At 37.3% G+C, this 22,615-nt stretch overlaps 1 protein-coding gene across 2 annotated transcripts in view; it reads left to right on the forward strand.

Annotated features, from left to right (window-relative positions):
* Window positions 1-22,615, forward strand: part of LOC112150755 (carboxyl-terminal PDZ ligand of neuronal nitric oxide synthase protein) — a 159,486-nt gene that overhangs the window by 79,923 nt on the left and 56,948 nt on the right. For both annotated transcript variants that reach the window (XM_024279227.2, XM_024279228.2), the window contains exons 5-6: window positions 5,128-5,236; window positions 21,141-21,276. In XM_024279227.2, coding sequence (XP_024134995.1) covers window positions 5,128-5,236; window positions 21,141-21,276 — 245 coding nt within the window. The remainder of the gene's footprint in view (window positions 1-5,127; window positions 5,237-21,140; window positions 21,277-22,615) is intronic.

Below are 22,615 nucleotides of genomic sequence, written 5' to 3' on the forward strand. Positions count from 1 at the left end.
GTTATAAACCCCATTTGCATGCATGCCTCAGTGCTCCTCATTACCATGACTATGCAGCAGACAAATTTTCCTGATAGTCTTTTATGTGTTTGTATCCACTCAACAAACTGATCTGAAAGTCCTTAAGACGGATGTATCTAAGTACGTACGTAAGAAAAAACTATTTACAGGGGAAAAAATAGTGGCCAAAATCCCATAACATAAAGAGGCGTTAAACATTTCACCCTAACCTTAGAGATTAGGCTTTTGAAAAGGAAAGTGGGGTGATGAGTTTTTGACAATCAGACCATCTCTTTGTCTTTATTGTCTCCTGAAAGTCTAAAAATCTTGAAGAATTATTTTCTAAATAATCTGGAATGTTGTATCTGTATTTGGCACCACAGGATAAGATCTTAATAAATTATCATCAGACTTGTGATATTTGTCTCCATCACAAGGTCTTCTTGACATGGCCTTGAATAAACTCCCACACTGAAGCAACATTTAAATACAAGACGCACATTTTTTAAACAAAGTATTTTTTTATGTAATAGAAATCTAACAGAAAATTTGTGTATTTTCATGTTATAATTCAACATAAAACATTTAAAATGATAGACAGTAACTCTTTGAATTGTTTTTACATGTAATGGACTAAAAGGCCGGAGTGCTCATAGTGCATCTTCTTTATAACTGTATTTCATGTACAGTACATGTCAGGCATCATTTTATTAGAGATTAAATGGCTGTATATTCACTAGAAATGAAAGATAAGCAAGAGTTTTATATATTAACTTTGTACAGAACCCCAGTAACATAAAAACAGTATGAACTCAAACAGCAAACCCCTATTTTCTTCCTGGCACTTAAAAAAATTCCATCATAAACAGTTGAGTTTAACTGCAGAAGCAGCACAGCTTGTCTGAGCCTGATTGGCGCCCTGCTCCTCCAACTTCATCCCCTGCAGACAGCTTTGCTGCATCATTGGCAGGAGGTGCTCACACTGTAATTTGTTGATTTTAATAATGCTGCAAAGTTGATCTCTTCTTCTATTGAACCCATCTGAGATCTGCCAGTCACTGTGTCAAAAAGAAAGCACAGAAGTTACTGCTGTTACTGCTCATAGTTTTATCTTGTTATGATTTCAGACTTCACAAAACTGCAGGATGAACAAACATTTGAAAGAAAAATGTTTAATTCTATATTCTTTTAATACACACAAAGAAAAGTTTCATTGCAATATTTCCAGTCTCCTCTCTTCTTGGCATTCACCATCCACTGCAGAAGCTACAGCTGAGTTTTAGCGGTATTTCCATCTCTGACTCAGTGATGCCTGTGGGCTACTGTGATGACCTCCTGACCTGCATTTGTCCAAGGAGGGAAAACAATCAAAATAAGAATAAAATTAGAGGACATTTTTATCATTGTGTTGATGCAAGTAATGCAAATATCATAAAGTTCTGGAAGGGAAATGATCAGATTCTCATCCTTGTTTGTTTTAGACCCCATTTGGGGCAAGTATACATTTGTTATGCCCTTTTTCTACATCTAGGGGATCTAGAGGAACCTAACATAAAAGTATACTTGCCCCAAATGTTACATTACAAAAACACAAACAGTCTAGCTCTACCAATACAGATTCATGTATTTACAAGAAATAATAAGTAGCAAACAGTAACTGAAAGAGGTGACGCAAAAAGGCCTCAGGGTGAACTAAAGGCCAAAATAACAAACAAAACCCCCACCAATCTAATCAAAAAATCTTACCTGTAAAATAAAATGAAAACAAAGAAAAATGCTCAACAAAAACAGGAGAACATATATATAAAAGAAAATGGAATTTCACACCTACAGCTTCACTTTAAGATGTTACTTTTTCCAAACAAATCCAAAATTACACAAAGTGAACCTCTAGACAAAACACCAAACAGAATTACCGCAAAGCACACTAGTCTGCTCAACACAGGACAGAGTCAGAATCAGGATGTAGAAGAAATTCAAGATGAACAACAGGCTGCATCAGAGCTCCCTTCTCGCGGGCTGGGGGTCCACACAGTTCTTTTAAAACCTGCTTCCACCAGCTTTGGTCCAATAGGGGCCACACCTCGTCAGCACCTCACCTAAGACGGTTTAGAGACAGACAGAAACTTAAAGATCCACCATATATACAGACGTCTCACTCTGATACAAAAATTAAAGCACAAAATAAACACAGAACAAAAAGAAAAACAAAACTAATGTGTAACACCCACTCATCAAGTCATCAACATATCACAGGTGAAAGCTGAGTCCCTCATTGGTTCACGCATCTTCTTCCCTAAGGTTCAGATATTTAAATTTTGAAAAGATTGCAACACCTATGACAGTGAGGCCAACGCTAAGAATGCGTTACGTTGAAACTGGACGTGTTTGGTGTGAACACAGCTTAAGACCTTAAGCTTTAAAAGAAAAGGCCAAAACAAGCACCAAAAGTGTTATGGAGTTTGACAGCATCTCTTATCATAACCTAGCAAATAAACAAAAGAAGTGAGATCCGGACCATCTATATAATCTACCCCGAATGTCTGACTGTTGCCTTTAGTTGTCTGTTGTGTTAGTGTGATAAATTACAACTATCTAGTTTAAACTCTCCAATAATGGCAATAACTGACCAATACCAAAGCTGATCAGAGTGAGATATGTGGTCCACCATGCAGCAATGTGATGTCACTGTATAATGACACAGTCAGAAGCTGCTTGTAGTTGTTCAAAACTTAAAAATTTCAGCCCTACTCCAACACAATTTCCACCCCCCAGCAGATGTTGCAGATCTGTTTCTCCCTCTTCTGCCATCTGTTGGGCAGCAACCTAACATTAAAGGAACTGAACAAAGCTAATAAAGAATATGCTATGCTGGGAAGATGATGGAAGACAGAAATGCTGTGCAAGCTACTTATGATAGTACACATCATTACACAGCAACTTTAGTCAGCAACTTTGTTCATTAACATACTTTAAACAATTGTTTGGGGGTTTCCCTGCATTTATCTCCAAAAAACAATACACAAGCTGCTCCTCTGATGTATTCATTTTTGATTCTACCCATCCTCTTCATCTCCAAATAGAAGCTCTACAGCTCTGCTACATCAAGCTCTTCCTCTTGCCACTTTCTCAGAGCCACTATCCTCTACTTTGCTAACACTCTTTTTCTCCTATCATACCCGAGTCCTACCTTTACCAGTTCCAACCTGCTTAGACACTCCTTTGACTTCTTTCCCACAGTCTCCATGGCCCTAGACTGTTGAACCTAAATACTTAAAGTTCTCTGCCTTCTTTACCTCAGCTCCTTCTAACTGCTCCGTTACATCTGAGTGAATTTCATTCACACACTGAGACTCAGTATTGCTGCAGCTGACCTTCGTTCCTCTTCTTTCTAGAGCAAACTTCCACATCTTTAGCTGTTCCTCCACCGACTACCAGTCTATTACCATGTTTTTCACACTATAGGGTGCACCGGCAATGAATGGTCTATTTTCAAACTTGTGTCATGTATAAGGTGCACCGAACTTTAAGGTGTATTAAGCCAGACTAAAATATCTGAGATAAGTCTGTTAGTTAGTCAGAGTTTATTAACTGCTTTCAGAATAACTCCTTTTCTTGTTAGTGACATGCTACGCATAAGAGTATTCGCAACACCTGTAACTCCCAACCTTGTTGATAAGACGTAAAAAAACAAAATACAGTCCGACACTGCTACATTGGCGCATTCATAAAAAGACCCAACCTTGTTTATAATATGTAAAAGAAACAGACTCCCATTTTGACAGTGTCGTGTACCTCTCAAAATCTCAGTAAGCAACCAAAATGAATCCATACATAAAGTCCTCCAGATTATAAGACACAATGTCATATTTTGAAAAATAAATAAGACTTTTAAGAGTTCCTTATGGTGCAGAAAATAGAGTACAGATGATAATATAATCTAAAAACATCATAGTCCACATAATTTCCTCTCAAACCTCAACTGTCAGTCTGTCCATCACTACAACAAGCAAGAAAGAGCTCAAAGCTGATCATTGGTGCAATCCCACCTCCACCTTGAACTTCTCTGTTGCACCTACAGCACAGCTCACCAATTAATTTAGTTTATTGATACACTGCCCTTTTAGATCCAAGGTTGTTTGAAACACAAATAGAAAGAAAAAAAAATCAATAATGAACCTTGAAAATTGCCATTGTTTTAAACCATTTCTGTCCAGATATTTACAATAAAGTCAAATTGTCTCAATTACACGATAACAGTCTATATTAAGGACTAACTAATTAAAAGGGTTTTCTTTGAAATCCCTGTACTATGTACACCGCTTTTCAGTAAAATGCCAAAATTACACTTAACATTGAACTATTGAACTTTTTTTTCTTCTACAGAAACCTCTTTTTTCAAAAAGCATCATGAACTATTTTTATTTCCAAACTTTATGATTTGTCTATCATCTCCACACCTTTAGTTGTAGTTTCTCCCGCAGCTTTTTTATTTTTTATTTTCATTCATAAATAATATCCAGTGAAAAACTGAATACATTCAGTCTTCTCCCTCCTGCAGGTTTGTTGTACCGGTATTTCTTTTTTCACTTTTTCTCACATAATTCTATAGTCTTTTGTTTATCTATGCCGCGGGATATTTATTTCTCCACAGTCTCTTCCTCATAGCATCTTTTTTTGGCCTCTTTTTTTGTCTGAAACCTGTTTATTTGCATAAGATAGTTTTGTCATCATAGAATTCCATTTAAGTCCCAAGTTCTGTGGCTCATATCACTTTTGATTTTTAAGGAGGTATATATTTTGCAGATCTTAAATGCTCTAAGCTGGAGGAGGAGGGCGTGAAAACATATGTCTGATACGAGTTGATATTTGTGTGATTAAATATTCTCTCCCAAACTTTCATACAAATGAGCAAAAATGTGTGAAGTCTTGCGTTTGTCTGAACATATTCCAATTTTTCAAAGTTTCATTATTGTCCCATAGATGAAAGGCAACACAAAGTGGTGTTTACTTTGTCTCACTAAAATCCCTCAGGCCTCTTTGCCTCTACTGTTATAGAAATGATGGCAGGGGCTGTCAACAAAATTTTCCCCACAATCATTTCTGATCTGATTTCTTTTCTTTCAGGATTTTCTACGTTTCCCATGATTCCCAGGATCTGAAGATCTTCAGTTACATCGCCAGGGATGGACAAAGCAACGTTTTCCGCTGCAATGTCTTCAAGTCCAAAAAGAAGGTGAGAAATTTGAACAGAACACAATTAGTGAACCACAGACTATTTTCCTATAATTATAAAACTTTCATTAATTCACTTCTGCCATCCAGTGACAACACTGAAGGGAGCTATCACACTAACCGAACAAACTTTACTTTGGGTTTCATTATACTTGGCTACAGTATGGATTGCCTGATGAGAGTATGCCCAAAGGCAAGCTTGATTTCCCTAAACCCTCACTCTAATTATAGAAACCAAGTCTGGAGTTTACATGACTTTAAGATAACATAAATAGATGTGTAAACACATCTAGTTTTGACTTTTAAAATGTATACATTACTTTATACAACACAATATTTGGGTCAGTATATTCTACTTTTGTGCCCATCACTATAACTTTATGAAGAAGATGACTTTTAGCCCTTTTTTCAGTGTTTTCATAGCCTGTTGATCAAGTTCAAAGCAGCTTGTCCTCCCCTCAAAAAATAGAACGAAACCGGTGCTTATGTCTGACCACAATAGCCTCCATTAAAGAAAGACTCTTTAGTCAAACACCTGTACTTCTTTCTGTAGTTTTCTTTTTGCTGCAATTTGAGGGATTGTGGTTGTGTTGCACTGGACATGTTGCCGCAGAAATGAGCAGTATGGTCAAAACAAGAGCCTGACTATGTGGCGTGGTGGGTCCAAAAAAAAGTGCTTCCAGTTTTTTGTTTTTTTTTTCTTAGTCTGCCAATTTGGGGGAGTTGATGGGTTAGTCCAGGGGTTAGCTGGGGGAGGCACACACTGCCTCGTTATCTTTTACCAGCAGAGCCACACTGACAGATGAGCACATACACTTACACACACATTGCTCATATTCTGAGCTGGAGATAAAATGGAAAGTGTCACATACCAGAAGGCTCTGGGGCAACCAGAGGCCCCCAAGCTGGAAACCAGTCTGCATCTATCATTATGTATATATACAGAATACTTTCTAGACTCAACATGACTGTTTTTAATACACTGTCTGGAAATCAATGAGAATTTGTTTTATTTTCTTGTTTGTGACTGTTTTTTGGGTTAACTTTTAATAAGAAGAAACTTAAAAATGTAAAATAAGATAAATATTTAGGATAATTTATTTTCAGCCAAACCATAAAGAGAGCAGGGCTTTAGTGGATCATCACTTTTTCCTTTTTATTTGTTTCTTTCTCTTTTTTCTCTATTCTGCCTGACGCCCGGTCATTCATCCCTTTCTTCTCCCATTAACAGTTTAACAGGAAGCCATCAAGTGATACAGCCCTTTATCATGGTAATGCTAGGTGCAGGGGATTGACCTGAAAGTGTTCGACTGAATGCTAAACGATGCTCTGGGGTCGTGGAATGTGTGCTGTTGTGTGACAGTTCTTAAGAGGATTTTCCTCCAGATTTAGCTTAAAGTGGAGTTGAGGGGTCAAGAGTGCCAGCAAGAAGTAGTCAACTTTTCAAGTTGATAATAAAGACATTTTAAAAAGTTTGAAGCCATGAATCACAGAAGGGTTGGCAGTTTGAGTGTTGGATGCCAATCTGGGATGTTTACTAACGTTTATGGCAGTGCTTTCCATTAGACCACCAAACGATTTTAATGTCAGGTAATATTTTCACTGACCAGCCTGTACAAGGATGAAGTTGGAGTCCATTTCTATATTTCTTTAGCCTCTGAAAAGTTTGTTTTTTCTATTTCTTGGTTTTATTTAAAGTATGTAGCGAGGGTTTTTTACAACCTTAAACATCTATATTCTTATTTCATAGATTTTACCTATCACAGGTTATTTTTAGGAATGCAACATCTGCAATAAATGATGGACCACTGTATATATATTTTTATTTTCCCCCAAAAAAGGTAAAAAAAAAACACACTTTTCTTGGAAAGAAATTAACATATTTGTCCTTTTCTCTTTTGTTTGACTTCCAAAGTCCAAATTTTTTAAATAACAAACTTAGCTTTGTAGAATGAAAACACAGATCTCCTTGAGATTGAAAAGTAATGTCAATCTGCCAAACTGAACACACTTTGAACATGTCATGGTGTAGATCAGGGGTATTCAAATCCAGGCCTCGAGGGCCGGTGTCCTACATGTTTTCCAACCAACCTTCCATTGAAGCTCCTTATTGGCTAAACATACCTGATCCTGGAAATTAGCAGCCAATAAGGAGCTTCAATGGAAGGTTGGTTGGAAAACATGTAGGACACCGGCCCTCGAGGCCTGGATTTGAATACCCCTGGTGTAGATTGATCGATTAGGTCAGCAGCCAAATGGGGCTCAGAACACAGTACGCTGTAGAAAATAAAATAAAGTAAAATCATGCAAAAATATATTGAAAAAAATCTCTGAAATAGTGAGGCCACAAAAGGTGAACCTGCAATATAGTGAAGGTATTTCCATGTATGAATCTAATATTTTGCTAAAAGTAATTTAAAAATGTAAATCTTGTTCCTATTGCTATATTCATAAACCCAAACCAATATTCTTGAAAGAAAAAAAATATCTCTCTCTCTCAATATATACATACTGTATCTATATATATTTGAGAAAAAAAAGATGGTCATTACTGTTGGTGGAAGCAATCTGAGCAGAGTAGATGCTTTTGAAGTCTGGATTTCTATTAAACCTAGATGGTGAGTTATGATTGTATGTCTCATTTAAATTGGATTGGCTCTGTGTTTTGTTTTGTTTTTTTCTTTTTTCTTTTGTTGAAAAAGTCATAGCAAAATTAAGTGGTCATGTGACTTCCTTTGTTGTGCCATAGAAGGGTAAATGTAGTGCAGTAAAAACTGTATGTATTTCTAGATATTTAGATAGATATGCCTTGTTCTGCTTGATTTTATTTATTTATCTTGTTCAATTTATTTTTATTATATTTTATTTTTACAGTCTATCTAATTTAAACAAAACATTCAATCATTACTCACCATTTGAGTTTTGTAGAAATCCAGACTACCAAGTATGTAGCGTTTGACCAACAGAAATGATAACTGGAAAAACTTAAGTTTGTGTGATGATTAAGGAGGTCCAGAATGGATCCAGACCACTAACCTGTCCCTTAATAAAACATGTAGGGACGAACGCTGCAGAAACCCCTCCCACCTTTGACAAATCTGTCAGATTTGCAAAAAAAAAAGAGCAGGAAACACAATGTGAGGGCAAGTTTGAGTGCTGAACATAACAACATATTACAATATAGAATACAACATATTTTGCTGGAAAGAAACACAACAGCAATACTCTATCAAAAAGATGCACAATTCATTTTTGCAAAGTGAAAGTTTTGCACTTGAAGAACTGTTTATTCTTTGAGTCACTGGAGATGTTTCTCTTGCAACTTTTTACTTTTGATTGAAATACCAAAAGCATTGCTTAAAAGATTTGGAACCAATCTATCTCCATGCCTCAGAAATACCAGACTGCCGGAATAACCAGATTCTTATACCTCAGAATATAGAAAAAAACCTAAATGTTTCTTTGGGGGGTGTTATTGATTTATGTATTTATTTTTGCTAGAATGCTTTGGATTGCTTTTGACATTTATCAAATCTTAGCCCCACGACCAGGAGGAGCGTAAAGTTTACGACTAAATCTATGCTGTTTTTTCTTCACTGAAGCGATCTAAAAATAAGGAGCAGCTGGAAAATTAAAAAAAAGAAACCCATCATCTCTTAGTTTTCAATTAGCTGCCAATCTTAATATTTAAGAGTGATTGACAAGATTATGATAATTTTAATAATTGTTTAGGCAGTGTTATCATTGGGCCAGGAATTTGTAGTAAGCAAGACTAATAGTGTTAGTTTTGGTGGATTTATGGCAAATTTGCTTTCTGAAGTCAGATTTAGAAACTCACTTGTTGGCATAGACTGCATGTAGTAGAAATGATTTTCAGAAAGATGCCGTGGCTAGAGTACAGAGGTTTGACTTTGGACATAAATAAAGCCGTGCTCCCCTTTGGCCACTTGTGATCCCTGTACATCCACCTCTCCAGTCTTTGTATCTTGTCTGCGCCTTTGAGGCAGTAACACATTCACCAACCAAACTAAAAAAAGAACATTAAAGATAAAGTGTTGATTAATGAAAAGCTTCTGGCAGCTGTCCTTTAATGTGCTTTTATAGCTATAAATATGCCTTATCCTAGCTATTTAATCATAGGGTATTAATATTTATTACTGCAATTTATGAGAGAATAAAGAAAACTCAACATAAGACGGGGGGGATTTAAATGATTATTTCTTTTTGGAGCTAATTTTTTAAAACACTTTGTTTTGTTTTTGTATGTATAAGAGTTCCCTCTAAGGAAGTAGACATCCTACTTTGGTTTTTAATAAAGATTCAAGATGTAAAAATGTTTCTTGGGCAAAATGGCACTTTCAGATTTATACATTTAAAGACCATAGCTAATCCCAGATGCTGATAATTGTTTTTAAGTGCTGAGGGAACTGTTGCATAAATAAAAACAGGTTTTAAGCAATAAGTTAAACAAAAAAAGATGAAAAGTCCAAGATGCCTTATAATTTTACAAGTGGATTTTATGAATAAAGTGACAAAGTAATGCAAAAATGAGCTGTAGATTGATGGAGATGTAGACTTTTAATTGTATTGTAGATATGGAGCAGGCAGGGACGGGCACTTTTTAAGTAGATTGCCAGAAGTTAAGGACCTGCTGCGACACTCAGCGAATCATTTAGCCATTAATAATCTGCAGCTCAGCTTGTTCCGGTGTCTCACCAGAATCATGTGAATAGGATGGGGGAAATTAAAACACCTTTTATTTCATCTCAACTTAATGAGTTCTAGCTCTGTGCACGACATGGGTTCAGAGGAATTCAGCAGATCTCATCACTGAATAAACAAATATTGCAGCAGAAAATAATGGGCACTTATGTTGGTGAGTATTGTTCTTTTTTTTTTTTTAAACAAATAAAATAGAAGAGAAATGAACTAAAATGATGCGTAAATCGAGCCCAAATAATTACCCCTCCACTGTCATGCTTACAGTTTGCACTGTATGGAACAAGATGGTGTGACTGCCAACAAAAAATATAGTTAAAGTTGAGAGTTTAGCCAAAAGTAACCTAAGATCAGAAATAAAAGGACTGAGGTGCAACATTTCTGTAAGAGATGTAAACAACCAAGGCGGCACATGAAAGCTCGCTGATTTAAAGCTTGGAAAAAGCTTCAAAGCTGGCAGCTCAAGGTTTGGTTCCTTAAGTGCAACTGGACCAGGGAGCTACCAGATGATGATTAAAGCATCAAGCTGTTTCTGCTGTCTGTCTGAAAGATGCTGATGATCACGAGAAGCTCTGTCGCGCATCCTTCCTTTTGAAATTCAACATCAGAGTCAAATTAGTTAAAGTGAAGTCACCAGTAATAATTTACATACAATTTCCAGACATATTAAAGCTAATATAGACATCACTTTGTTCCTAACGTAGCCTATTTCAATAATTTGATTTATTTTTCACTCACTCCTTTTCATTAAGTATTATTTCATCGCTTAAATGATGCGACCGCCTCATGCTTTTTATCTCTCACTCGGCCTAATTTATGTCTTGAGCCTCGAAGCTGCTGTGCTTTTCCAGCAATCTGGCTTAAATCACAGATGAACAAGTCGATGCAGACATGGTAAACACGTCCCAGGTGTTTACCTGACTGCTGCTTCTCCTCTTGCTGCACATCAGGACTGAGTTAGGATATATTGGTGATGAGATGTGCGGGGATGTAAACAAACGCAGAAGTCGATACCCTGCTGTCTTTGGGGCTTCATGCAGGACTGTAGGTGTTGTCTTGTTTTCTCACAACAACCTTTAGCTGCGTCTGCCTCTTAAGTATTTTACCCTTCATTTCACTGCTGACTTCAGCCTCAATGACTTTCTCATCTAAGGAGAGCTTTCTGTTCCTCAGTGGAGGATGCTTTTTCACTTCACTCTAACTACAAATGGGTTTAAAATAATACCAACTATGCCCATTTTTTTTACACAACATTGTATCTGAGTAAGGAAAACATATTTTGTGTAATAAGTAGTGCAGTTGGTGTTCTATTAGTCTTACACAATTGCTGTATTACTTTTTCCAACACAATCTGTCAGCCAATTTTAACATGTAACATGGGACTGTTACAAAATTTACAAAAAGTTTTTTTTTGTCCTGTAACAGTGTTAAATATAACAACAATGTTATTTATTTATTGTAATAATTTGTTAAATTCAATTTAATTAATTGGAAATACATTTTGCCGTAGTTAAATGTCAAGTTTCTTGCTGTGTAACACATTGGCCTTATGTGTCCCCATTTAAAAAAAAAAAAAAAAAAAAATCTATTTGTATTTTTAACTTTCTAACAGTTTTAAAATATACATAATTGAAATAAAAAAAATCTGAGGCACAGTGCTCCCTCCTTTATCCCAGGGGGTTATGTTCTTAAAGTAACCAGCAACAGTTGATATTTGCAAAGTAGGATTATAGATATGTTAAGGATGTAAAACCCCTCACTACACGTGTTATTTGCTTTTTTTGAAGTGTATAAAATAAATATCTGTTCACTATTAGGGTTATGTGGATTTGGTAAACTGCACGTATTCTGTACAGGAAAAATGACATGGAGGATTGACAACGTCTACAGGCAATGCCTTGTAAAAAAAAAAAAAAGAAATGCACTGAAAAATCAGACCAACAACAAAAGGTGAACAATGGTAATGCAAGGGACCACTGGTTTCTAATAACTAGAAAATACAAAAATTAAACAATGTTGATCTGGATGCAGGTGTGGTCTTTGGCTCCAATGATTCGATTTCTCGCAGAGCATTCACGTTAGACGTAAAGGTCCACAAATTCTCCACCGTCATTCTGCATATTTTAGCTCGTGGTGGTCGCCTTCAAATCAAGAAGAAAGTGGTTAGCATCTTAACAAGCACATGGATATACAGTAGTGACCATGTGTGCTCATTCACTCTTAATCGTTGACCACAAGGGGCAAATAGGGACATCAAAGAACAAAATATGACTACAAAGTGATATTAGCTATGACTCCATGGATTAAAACTAACATGTTTTATTTTTTAAATCTTAGACCTTTAGAAAATGTTGTACCTGTACTCTAATTTCAAGGTAACTTGTTTTCCCCTAAAACTAGACGACAAATCTTAAAACTTTATGCCTGCAATGTTACAGTTCATAGGCTACCAATCTCAATTAGTATTTTGCCATCTTTTAAGCAGTGTCAACACCAGCGTATATATTTCTCTCTCGTTGGAATGGACATTATTTAATCCACCTACCATTCTCTAGATTTAAGACATTTATAGAAAAAAAATACAGGAAGTGTAACTACCAGTAAAAACGCTGTGTAAAAAAATGCATACAACTGCTTCTTCTTTTGTTTTTCTAAAACCCCTTTTTTTTTTTGCATGTGTTGAAGTCTGGACATAAAAGCTTTCTTGTTCACCAACTCCCAGCTTGTCTGTCTGTAAGAGAGTGGAGGCAAGCTCTTCCTCTTCACCTGGGGAAGGAATTTGACTAAATGATAGTGAAATCTGAGCAGCTTCTGGGGAGGACGCTGGGAGAGTATGAGAAAGAAGAAGTCCTCAATGTCTTCATTCATACAAATATTTTAATCACAGCAGCAGACTTTTAAATAACAAACTATATCTATAAACTCTCATAACCAAAAGTATTTATGAATCATCTTTTCTTTACCTAAATCAAATCTGGCCTAAACCTCTTCACACAGAGCCATGCATTTGGAAAGAATTCACCCGGGAGAGGATTTTGAGAATCAGCTCATCATTGCAGCAGAGAGAATCACAAAAGCTTTAATCCGAAGGGATTCCCCAGCCTTCTTCCCTTTGATTGCCCTGCTTTGTCCAGGATTGCATTATATTCCCCTCCGTCCCTGCTTTTTGCTTGTGCCAAGACTTCCAGAGGAACAGCAGAAGCGCCGACACCTCTCAATGGGGAATCTGGGATAAATAATGCATCGCACTTTTGACAGGGCCCCTATCCTATACCTGCAGACGCGCAACACAGCACAGCATTAATCTAGCCGGCTGTGAGCTCGTCTTATAGGAAAGATTGAAAAACTGATGCATTAAGTTCAGCTAACAGAGGTAAAAGAGTAGTAAGATAAAGACAAAAAAATGATGGGGATGGTGACAGATGTCCAACATAGTAACTTTAGCAAGATATTTTCAGCAGAATAAAGTGGTTTTAGACGCAAGTGACAAATCACTTACTCCAGAACTATATCAACTGATAAAATGGCTGTGGGAGGAAGTATTTAGGCAGACGACAAGTGTCTCCATAGAAAAGGAGATGACTACAAGAGAGAGCTGAGTGTCTAAGTTTGTCTGGGACAAACGGCTTTCTCAGCTACTGTAAGGCAATCGAAAAAGCTTCACTAACAACTAATGATATAATAATATGACATATTTTTTAGACTGCTCGTTTACTTTCAAAATGGTTTTGTAATTGAGTACCGTCACTCCAAATAATAACTTAACCACCAGTGAGACAAAAATATTGACTTTAGTAATTTTCTCTATGGCACTAAATCCCAGCAGTAGGAATATGAAGTTACAGAGAAATAACCAAGACCACTTCTAGCCAGACTTCTTCATACAGTAGATGGGTGTACCAGGATCCCTCTGGTTTCTGTGAGTTCTGATCCAATGGCACAGCTGGATATTGTCTAATTTTGAAGGGTTAAAGGTTTGATGGGTCTTCTGTTTGATCAAGTTTCCTTGGTCGACCACTCTGTCTACAATCCTCAACGTTGCCCATTTCTTTGTTCTTCTTTCTTCAAAAGAGCTTGAACAGCACATCTTGAGATCTTTGTCTAGCAGAGACACATACCTTGTGTCTTGTTGCTGTGATCAATCTTGTCATGACATGAAACTGTCTTTTACAACCTCACCTTGGCAGCAGAGTTCGACTTTTCCTCACTAAGTTTTAACTCAAGCCTCCTACAAAGCTGTTTCTATTTCACTTCATGACTGAATCCTAACCTAAATGTGCCATCAATGAACTCTAGCTCTGTTTTGGTCAATTGATTATTTGCAAAAATACCTATCAGAATTGATGCTGGTTTAAAAAAAAAAAAAAACTAGTAACACCAAATGCTGATTTGATTTATAGTTTTCTTCTGTTCGCTCCCTTTAATTTTTTTTAATTGTTAATAAACTAAACAATCATTGTCTATATTTCTGAAAAAATTCTTTCCCAACTGCATTTTTCCATACCTACCTAAAACTTTTGCACGCTAATGTAATGTAAAACAAAAAAAAAGCTAGTTCATGTACTGAAATGATAAATACTCTGTTGCTATAAGTCATAATCTTATAAATGGAATAAAGAATTAGCTCAGAAAGATTGAAAAAAGATGAAAAATAATAAAATAACAAGCGTATTTTCTGTTCTTTTCTTTTATCTACTCCAAGAGTGAACAGAAAAAGTCCCGTTTGGGGAAAAGTTGTTTAAATGGAAAGAAGCTCGCATAGGATCTCAGGGAGATTTAAGAAAAGCACAGTGTGACCAGAGAGACTTCTCATATCTGCAGAGTGACTGCGGCTGGAATCCTGTGATTGTGATTAAGAGCACATCACAGGACATTTGACCTGAAACTGAACTTCACTTTTTATCATTGGGCATAATCCTATTTTAAGTTTAATAAGGAATCCATCAAAAATACTTTAGGTACTTTAAAGGAGTAATTCAAAAGTCAGAGAAGATGGTTCATTCTATACTTAACGAAACCATATCTAATTCAAAACTTCAAACTGATTTAAAACTTGGAAAGTAAATTCAAAGTTTAAAGGTTTTCTTTTTTTTTATCAGTGACTTGAACAGTACAGAGTTGTGTACAGGAACAGAGTTGTGTTTGTGTGACAGGTTTAGGATTTTGTGGATGTGGCTTTCTGGTGGTATGAATGTGCAAAAATCCATCTACAGTTTTGAATTGGATTTGGGTTTTTGTTGTGCAGGAACAAGCTGGTTTGCCAGTCCCACCAGGAAAACAAAAGGAGGCAGGAGGCTCACTGGATTGATTTCACGGAAAGAGTTTTCTGTCATCTGTGTGGGGTTTTTTTTCTTCTTCGTTTTGCAGAACTTTAAATTGGGAGAAAACAAATCAGAGAATCTCTTTGAGTAGCATCCTTTAAAAACAACAACATTCAGTTCTTATTATTTTTTCAATTCTACTTTATACAGCTCTTTTTTAGAGTCCAACTCCATTTATTTTTTGAGCTATTCTAAAAGCTCTCCCAGTGATCTTTTGGTTATGGTTTTATTGTTTTTAGCAGTAATTAAAAAAACTGTTGTTTTTTAGGACATTGTTTTTACAGAGAGGCAGTAGTTCATTAGAAATACGTCCCCCCCCCCCGGATGAGAGCTTGGATCAGGGTGTTTTTTTTAAACAGCATTTTTTTTGTCTGTTCTGGATTCACATCGATTTAAGTGAAGTAACACTAAGAAATGTAATGCCTAATCCGAGCACGGAGCTGCCAGCGCTCGGTAATACATGACAACATCAGTTTTATAACTTTAAAAAGGTAATATTAGAACAGAAAGTCTTTACTTACATTTAAATGTAAACTTCTGTACTTCAGAACACAGCCACATGAAGAAAGGTGCCTCTCCTCTATGTACAGTGCGACATGGGTTACCCTCACGGCCGAGGGCTTTGCATCCCTCCCCAAGGAGGGGTAGTCCTTGAAAAAACTATTTCGGCCGTCCCTACTCCTAAAAATGCCCCTACAATTGGAGGGGTAGGGAGAAAGGAAGAATTCGCCTTATTCTTTATATATGTTCTCCATCAACAAAAAAAATGCCACAAGACAATGTTAAAAACACCAAAAACAAGATTTTTTAAGTGGTTCTTTTGGCTATAGACTAATAAATCATGTCATTAGAAAAAGTGTAACATTGTAACTTCGTTTCTTTCATTTTGAACCATTCTCAGAAGTTTTAAATGAAATATGTTGAGGTAAAGAGCAGATAAATTTTGGTAAAGTAGAGACAGAGCACATTTTTTGTAGGTTTTTGAGCTTCAGAGTCTTCACAGAGGACAGTAGAACCAGGCTGTTCGCCGCTGTGAATGTCTTTGTAAGCAGAGAAACATGGCTGCCCTTTGACAGTTGGAAAGGCAGAGGAAACAAAAGAGAAAGAGGCTGGATGATGTAAAGGTCAAAGGTTTTCCTGACAGGATGAGAACAGCAGAAAGGAAATGGAAAAAAAGGAGATCAGTGTCCCTTTGTGTTGTTTTTGAGGATGACAACTTGTATCTCATTTTTAAAGATATTCACCCACATTGGAAGTCACAGCACACAGAGCTAGGGCATTTTCCACAACCCCAGAGATATTTTAAAGCATTCATTGTCACTTCATGAGTATAGAAAGTCAGGGGTTACAAAAATTGCAAATATATGAAGATATGAAGAAGCCGCAAGTTCAGGATAACCAGGACCCTCTGCAGTTCGCGTACAGGGAGAGAGTGGGGGTAGAGGACGCTGTCCTCTATATGCTACATCGGACTCTCTCTTACCTGGACGACGGAGGATGTGCGGTGAGGATTCTTTTTATCGATTTCTCCTGCGCTTTCAATACAATACAACCTCACCTGCTGCAAGAGAAGCTCACCAAGATGGCTGTGCAGCCATATTTGGTGTCCTGGATTATGGACTATCTAACAAACAGGCTGCAATATGTCCGCATGGGGAGATCCACATCCAGCAAACTCAGCTGCAGTGTAGGGGCACCGCAGGGAACTGTACTGTCTCCTGCTTTGTTTACGCTGTATACGTCTGACTTTCACCATGATACTTCAACCTGTCACATCCAGAAGTTCTCAGACGATACAGCCATTGTGGCGTGCATTAAAGGAGGAGAAGATGGAGAGTACAGGGAGCTGGTGGAGGACTTTGTGGCCTGGAGCAGGAAGAATCAGCTGCAGCTGAATGTCCAGAAGACCAAAGAAATGGTTCTGGACTTCAGAAGAAAAGCTCCAACACCCCAGCCCATATGCATTGAGGGAGACGACGTTGAGATGGTACAGTCCTACAAATACCTGGGGGTCGTGTTGGATAACAAGCTGGACTGGACCTCCAACACAGACCAACTCTACAAGAAGAGCCAGTCCAGACTGTATTTTCTCCGTCGTCTACGCTCCTTTAACATCTGCTCCAAACTCCTCCACATGTTCTATCAGACTGTGGTGGCGAGTGCCCTCCTTGATGCTGTTGTCTGCTGGTGCAGCACCAGTAAGAAGAACATCTCCCGGCTGAACAAGCTCATCAGAAAAGCAAGCTCTGTGGTTGGGATGCAGCTGCCCACAGTGGAGGATGTGGCAGAACAAAGGACCTTGTCCAAGTTCAGGGCCATTGTGACAAATCCTTTACATCCCCTGCATGAGGCCTTAGCTGGGAGGAGGAGCCTGTTCAGCAGCAGGCTTCTGTCACAACGCTGTTCCACAGACAGACTGAGCAGGTCTTTTGTCCCTCGTGCAATAAGACAGTACAACTCCCTGACTGAACAGCACAAGAGGATTTTAGTGAATTTTTAATCTGAATGTTTTATGGATTTTATTGTAATATGTTTTAATTAGGAATATTTTACTGATTCTTTATATTTAAATTTAAGTGTTTTTAGGGTTTTATGTCTGTGATTGTAAAAGCAGCTGGCCGCTTTTAAATTTCCTTCGGGATTAATAAAGCTTTTCTATTCTATTCTATTCTATTTTAATTTTGGAATGTTTCTCTTGTACTTTTAAAGTGTCTATAATCAACCTTTCTTAAAAGCTTAGGATTAAAAAAAGCAATAAAATTTGTGCTAACATTCAAGCACAGCATCATAAGGACTTTGCTTTCTTTACATAACACTTCAAAAAATTATTTTCAGTTTGTTTTTCATATTTTTTTTAAAGTTTTTTGGTACAAGGCAATGTTCTCTACTTATAATGTTTTGTGTGGGTTTCTTTCTTTTCTTTTTTTTTCTTTTTTGGACAGATCCAGTTATCTGCATCTGGTCTCAAATACTTACTGGCAGAAAATAAGAGAAGAAAAACAATGAAGTCAGAACTGAGTAAATCTGTGTTTTTTAATTCACATCTGTTTAACAGGATTTGGCGTTGCGCTAAAAATGACTCTTGGAGAACATCTGTCACACTCTGCTGCATGTATTCATGTTGACATGATGATTCAGGACAATGTCATTGCATCTTGATTTAATGAGCATAAATAGAAACAAGCTCCAGATTGTTTTTGATAGTCATAAGGCTTAGATGTGTGCTGTCGTCTCTTTAATGTGTTTAAGAAAAGGAAATCAGCTTTTTAAAAAGACAAATCTAATCGTGCATGTGTTGCAGATTTGTTTTTAAAGTTTTATACAAATAGATGAAAACATTCGCTATTACTGCTGTCAAAATCTAGGATTAAATGTTTATAAAATCAGCGAAATAATAATGTGTGATCATATAAACCACCAACAAGACAAAAATAGCCATCAGCAATTTAATTGAGATGACAAATGCTATATATCATTAAGTTAAGATTATGTAAATGTGAAAGATTATTTTTCTAAATCTAAATCCATAGTAAATTTTTGGTTTGGGTATTTATGTCACACAAACTAGCTGACACATCACAGAGTTGTTGTTTCAACACACGATTGTTCTGAATGGACATCAATTCAGGGCTTTCAGTAACTCTAGGTCTGGGCATCTCTGTGACAGAATTACTGTCTTGGTTCTGACCACTACAATCCCTCCAGCTTTCATCTTGCTGCCCTCCCTACAGTCATGAATATGTTCCTGTCTCCATGCATTGATGTTTACTTGTTCCTTTAAGTTTTCTATTCTGATTGTCTGGATCCTACAGATTCTCTTTCTCAACACGTCATTTAACTCCTGTGCTATCCTTCATCAAAAGTGGGGTCATTTGGACCCCACAAGTCAGCACACTGAACTTTTTTTTTTTTTTTTTCTCAAGGATTTTTTTTTATCTTACCCGGTGTCCATGGCAGACATGAAATCCTGTCCACCTTTGTCCACCTTTGTCATGGGAGAGATCACACATGATTGTAAAAGCGGGGTCATCTGGACCCCATAGGAGAGCATGAGGGATATGGATGTATGGTTTTGGTCCCCTCCGGGTTAATTTTTTATGTTTTGGGTGTCCCTAACTCATTGTTTTTTGACATGCTGGATTTTCCCATTAAATCAAGAGTTCCCAACCTCAGTACGTGGTAACAGACATGGCACCGATCCTGGGTTAGGGTACCTGTCAACTCCGCATCCCACAGGATGGTGACCCTGATTAGCTTCTGTGGTCCGGTACTAAGCGGGTCTCGGACTGGTACCGGTTCAGGGCCTGGCTGGTCGGGAACCCCTGATTTAATGGTAACAGCCAGCACGTCAACAAACGGCACGTTGGGGACACCTGAGGGGGCCCAAACCATACGTCCATATAAGACAAGTTGGGAGTGAGAATCCATTGCTGGATCGTATTCAAGTCACGTCTCCCTCTGAGAAGGCTCCACTGGTTTTCCCTGGTCCCCTCCATGTTCCTCTGTTGATGACTGCCTTCAAATGTAAAGATACAGTACTCATAAAGAGAATCTGTAAGTCTGACTGGAGGAAGGGGCGGTGACGGCAGATGGCGTCACACGCATGGTTTTCACCTGACCTCCTATTCAGGAAAGGAAACCAGACAAGTCACTACTTATGCTGTTCAAGGAAAGAACCTGTCATAATTCACTGTGACCTTTCAGAGAACAGTACTAAAACATATAAACAACCCTTATTTGTATTGTCAGGGGACACAGTCAGAGCAGGTAAGACGGAATCAGTAAGTGATTCTCGTGCTGTACCAGATGCAGGGGGGACACGTTTAGACAAAAGGGTTGCAGCCTTTTTTTTTTCTTTCAAAGCAAACACAGCTTTTAGTAAAAACAACAATGTGGTGAGTTAGCTCCAACAGTTTAAAAAAACCCCTACATACTAACATACAAAACTTATATTCATCCAAACTAGTAGTTTGGTCTTTATATAGCTTAATATAGCTTAATACCAGAAGGAGTCGTCCTCCTCCTTATGCTGGATCTCTGGCTTTTTGGTTATTTATCTGCAACTCTTCAATCATCTTTTAATATATTTTAAAATAGTAATCAGTAATCTTTTAAGACATTTTTAGCCAAAATAAAAAAAACTTGTATAATTTTCTAAGAAAAAATATTCTACAGAGCAGCAGAAGCTGATTAGAAATTCAACTCTCTGTTGTGGGTGGCACTGTAGGCAAAAAGCAACCCATCCACACTCCTCCATTTAAATTTTTTTTTTTGTGTCCTCTCCCACCAGATTAAAGCCCTTCACAACCCCAATTTAACATTATTGGTGCAATAAAAATATTGAGAAACATTGTACAGTACAATGTTGAGCCAGATCCACAAAGACGTACATAAATCTAATTGTCTACAAGTGAATGCAAACTAATGAAGTGGAGGAGGGAACTTTGATTTGAATAAAGGCATTCTCAGAATTGCTATTTTTATAGTAATTATCCTTATATATGTCCTCCAAGATAAGAAAATTGCAACAAGAACAAGTTTCTAACACCAAAAACACAATTTTAATCAGAATGGCTCTTTAAATGAAGCTGTGGAAAGACAGGAGCAGTAAACATCTCCTTTGCCTGTAGCTTTGAGGTTCTGCCATGACGAGACGAGGACAAGTTTGTTCTATGCAATTGGCTCTGGGGACGTGGTGGAGATGGTATGACTGCTCTTTGGAAACACAAAATACCACACAGGCTCATGTGAAACTCCAATGACACCAGAAAAAGTCTTTTTCTGGTCTGATTTTAGCATCACATACAGTTTTGTCATCACTTTTTAATTGATCTCTTGTCTCCCCCCCCCACCCCCCGCTTGCAGAGTCAGGCCATGCGTATCGTTCGGACGGTTGGCCAAGCATTCGAAGTCTGTCACAAGCTGAGTCTGCAGCACACACAGCAAAATGCGGATGGACAAGAGGGCCTCAAAAAGAACAGCAATGGCTCCTCTGTTCCAGGTAAATAAGCACCCACACCTGATGCATAGCCAGCCAGTGGCAGAGCAGAATCTCTTAACATATTTACCCCTTTGGGGATCCACACAAATTAACAAGTGGGGAGTGGAAACAGAAACCTCCCCGCTTGTACCTTTAATGTGTGAAATAGGCTTCTGTTCAAAAAGTCACAAACTTGTTATTCCAAGTATTGTTTTTGGCTTTGGGCTAGAATCAAATATTGAAAAGGCCAATGAGGAAATATTTCAGATTTAACACAAGAAACAAGCAGCCGACTATATTCACATATGTTTGAATTATTTTGTTTTTTACTAAATAATTTTGAACCAGTTTCACACTTCAAATACAATTCACAAGTCTTGATACAAAACTTGTTTTAGAAATAAAATAAAGTTTGAAAGTAGGATTTGTGGAGTTAGAGATTTTGACTAAAACGTGAGGTTTGTTTGAAATGCTATAACAGTTAAACACAATGTCATAATTTAACACATTTTTAAAAAGTGGACTCTTGCACATTTGTGAGCAAGAAGCTGTGTTCCCATTTTTCTGCTGAATGATGGGTTTAGTTACCCGGTCAGTGAGATGCCAGACAGAGCAGCAGTCACAGTTGCTGTTGCCAGCTTCATTGATAGGCAGCGTTTCAAACACATTTATAAATATTTCCAAATGTTTAAATACCAACAGATGGTGTTTGTAGATCTCTGATAGACTCTTTGGGAGTTCAGAATTGGTATGGAAATATTGCCTGTTTCTTCTTAAGAGCATTCACAAATACATACTCGATAAGCATCTCTGTTCAGAGAAAAAAACTAACAAAAAAAATATTAACTTTTCTCCGGTGTGATAACATTAAACAAGCTTCTCCACTGTGCTCATGCATGTTAACTAGGAATAAAAAATAATCTTTAATTTTCTTAACTGTACTCTTAATTTGTGAATTACGGTTGGGGTAATTGACCTGTAGCTTAAAAATCAATTAAAATGTTTTAGTACGACTTTGATAAACTATGATACCACACAGCTTGATAGATTATTGGTCCATTACGTCTATCACAGTCAGGAGCCTGATGGAGTGACACACTATGTGCTTCAGAATAATCAAACTGAAAAAGTGAGTGTATTGTTTTGTAGTTTAAGTCCAACGACTAAAAATTGAGTTTTTGCAAATAAAGTTTGAGGCTGATTATTGTAGATAAGAGGAAAACATGAAAAAAAACACCATTACTTCCCATCAATCTGTCCGTCCAATCATTTGCCTTTTAGCCTCTCTAGGCATTCTGGGTGGTGTAGTCATACACATTATCTGACTGTTTTGTATTAGCCAATGCACCCTATAACCCAG

Source organism: Oryzias melastigma, linkage group LG4, assembly GCF_002922805.2.
Source record: "Oryzias melastigma strain HK-1 linkage group LG4, ASM292280v2, whole genome shotgun sequence".
NCBI classification, from domain to species: Eukaryota; Metazoa; Chordata; class Actinopteri; order Beloniformes; family Adrianichthyidae; genus Oryzias; species Oryzias melastigma.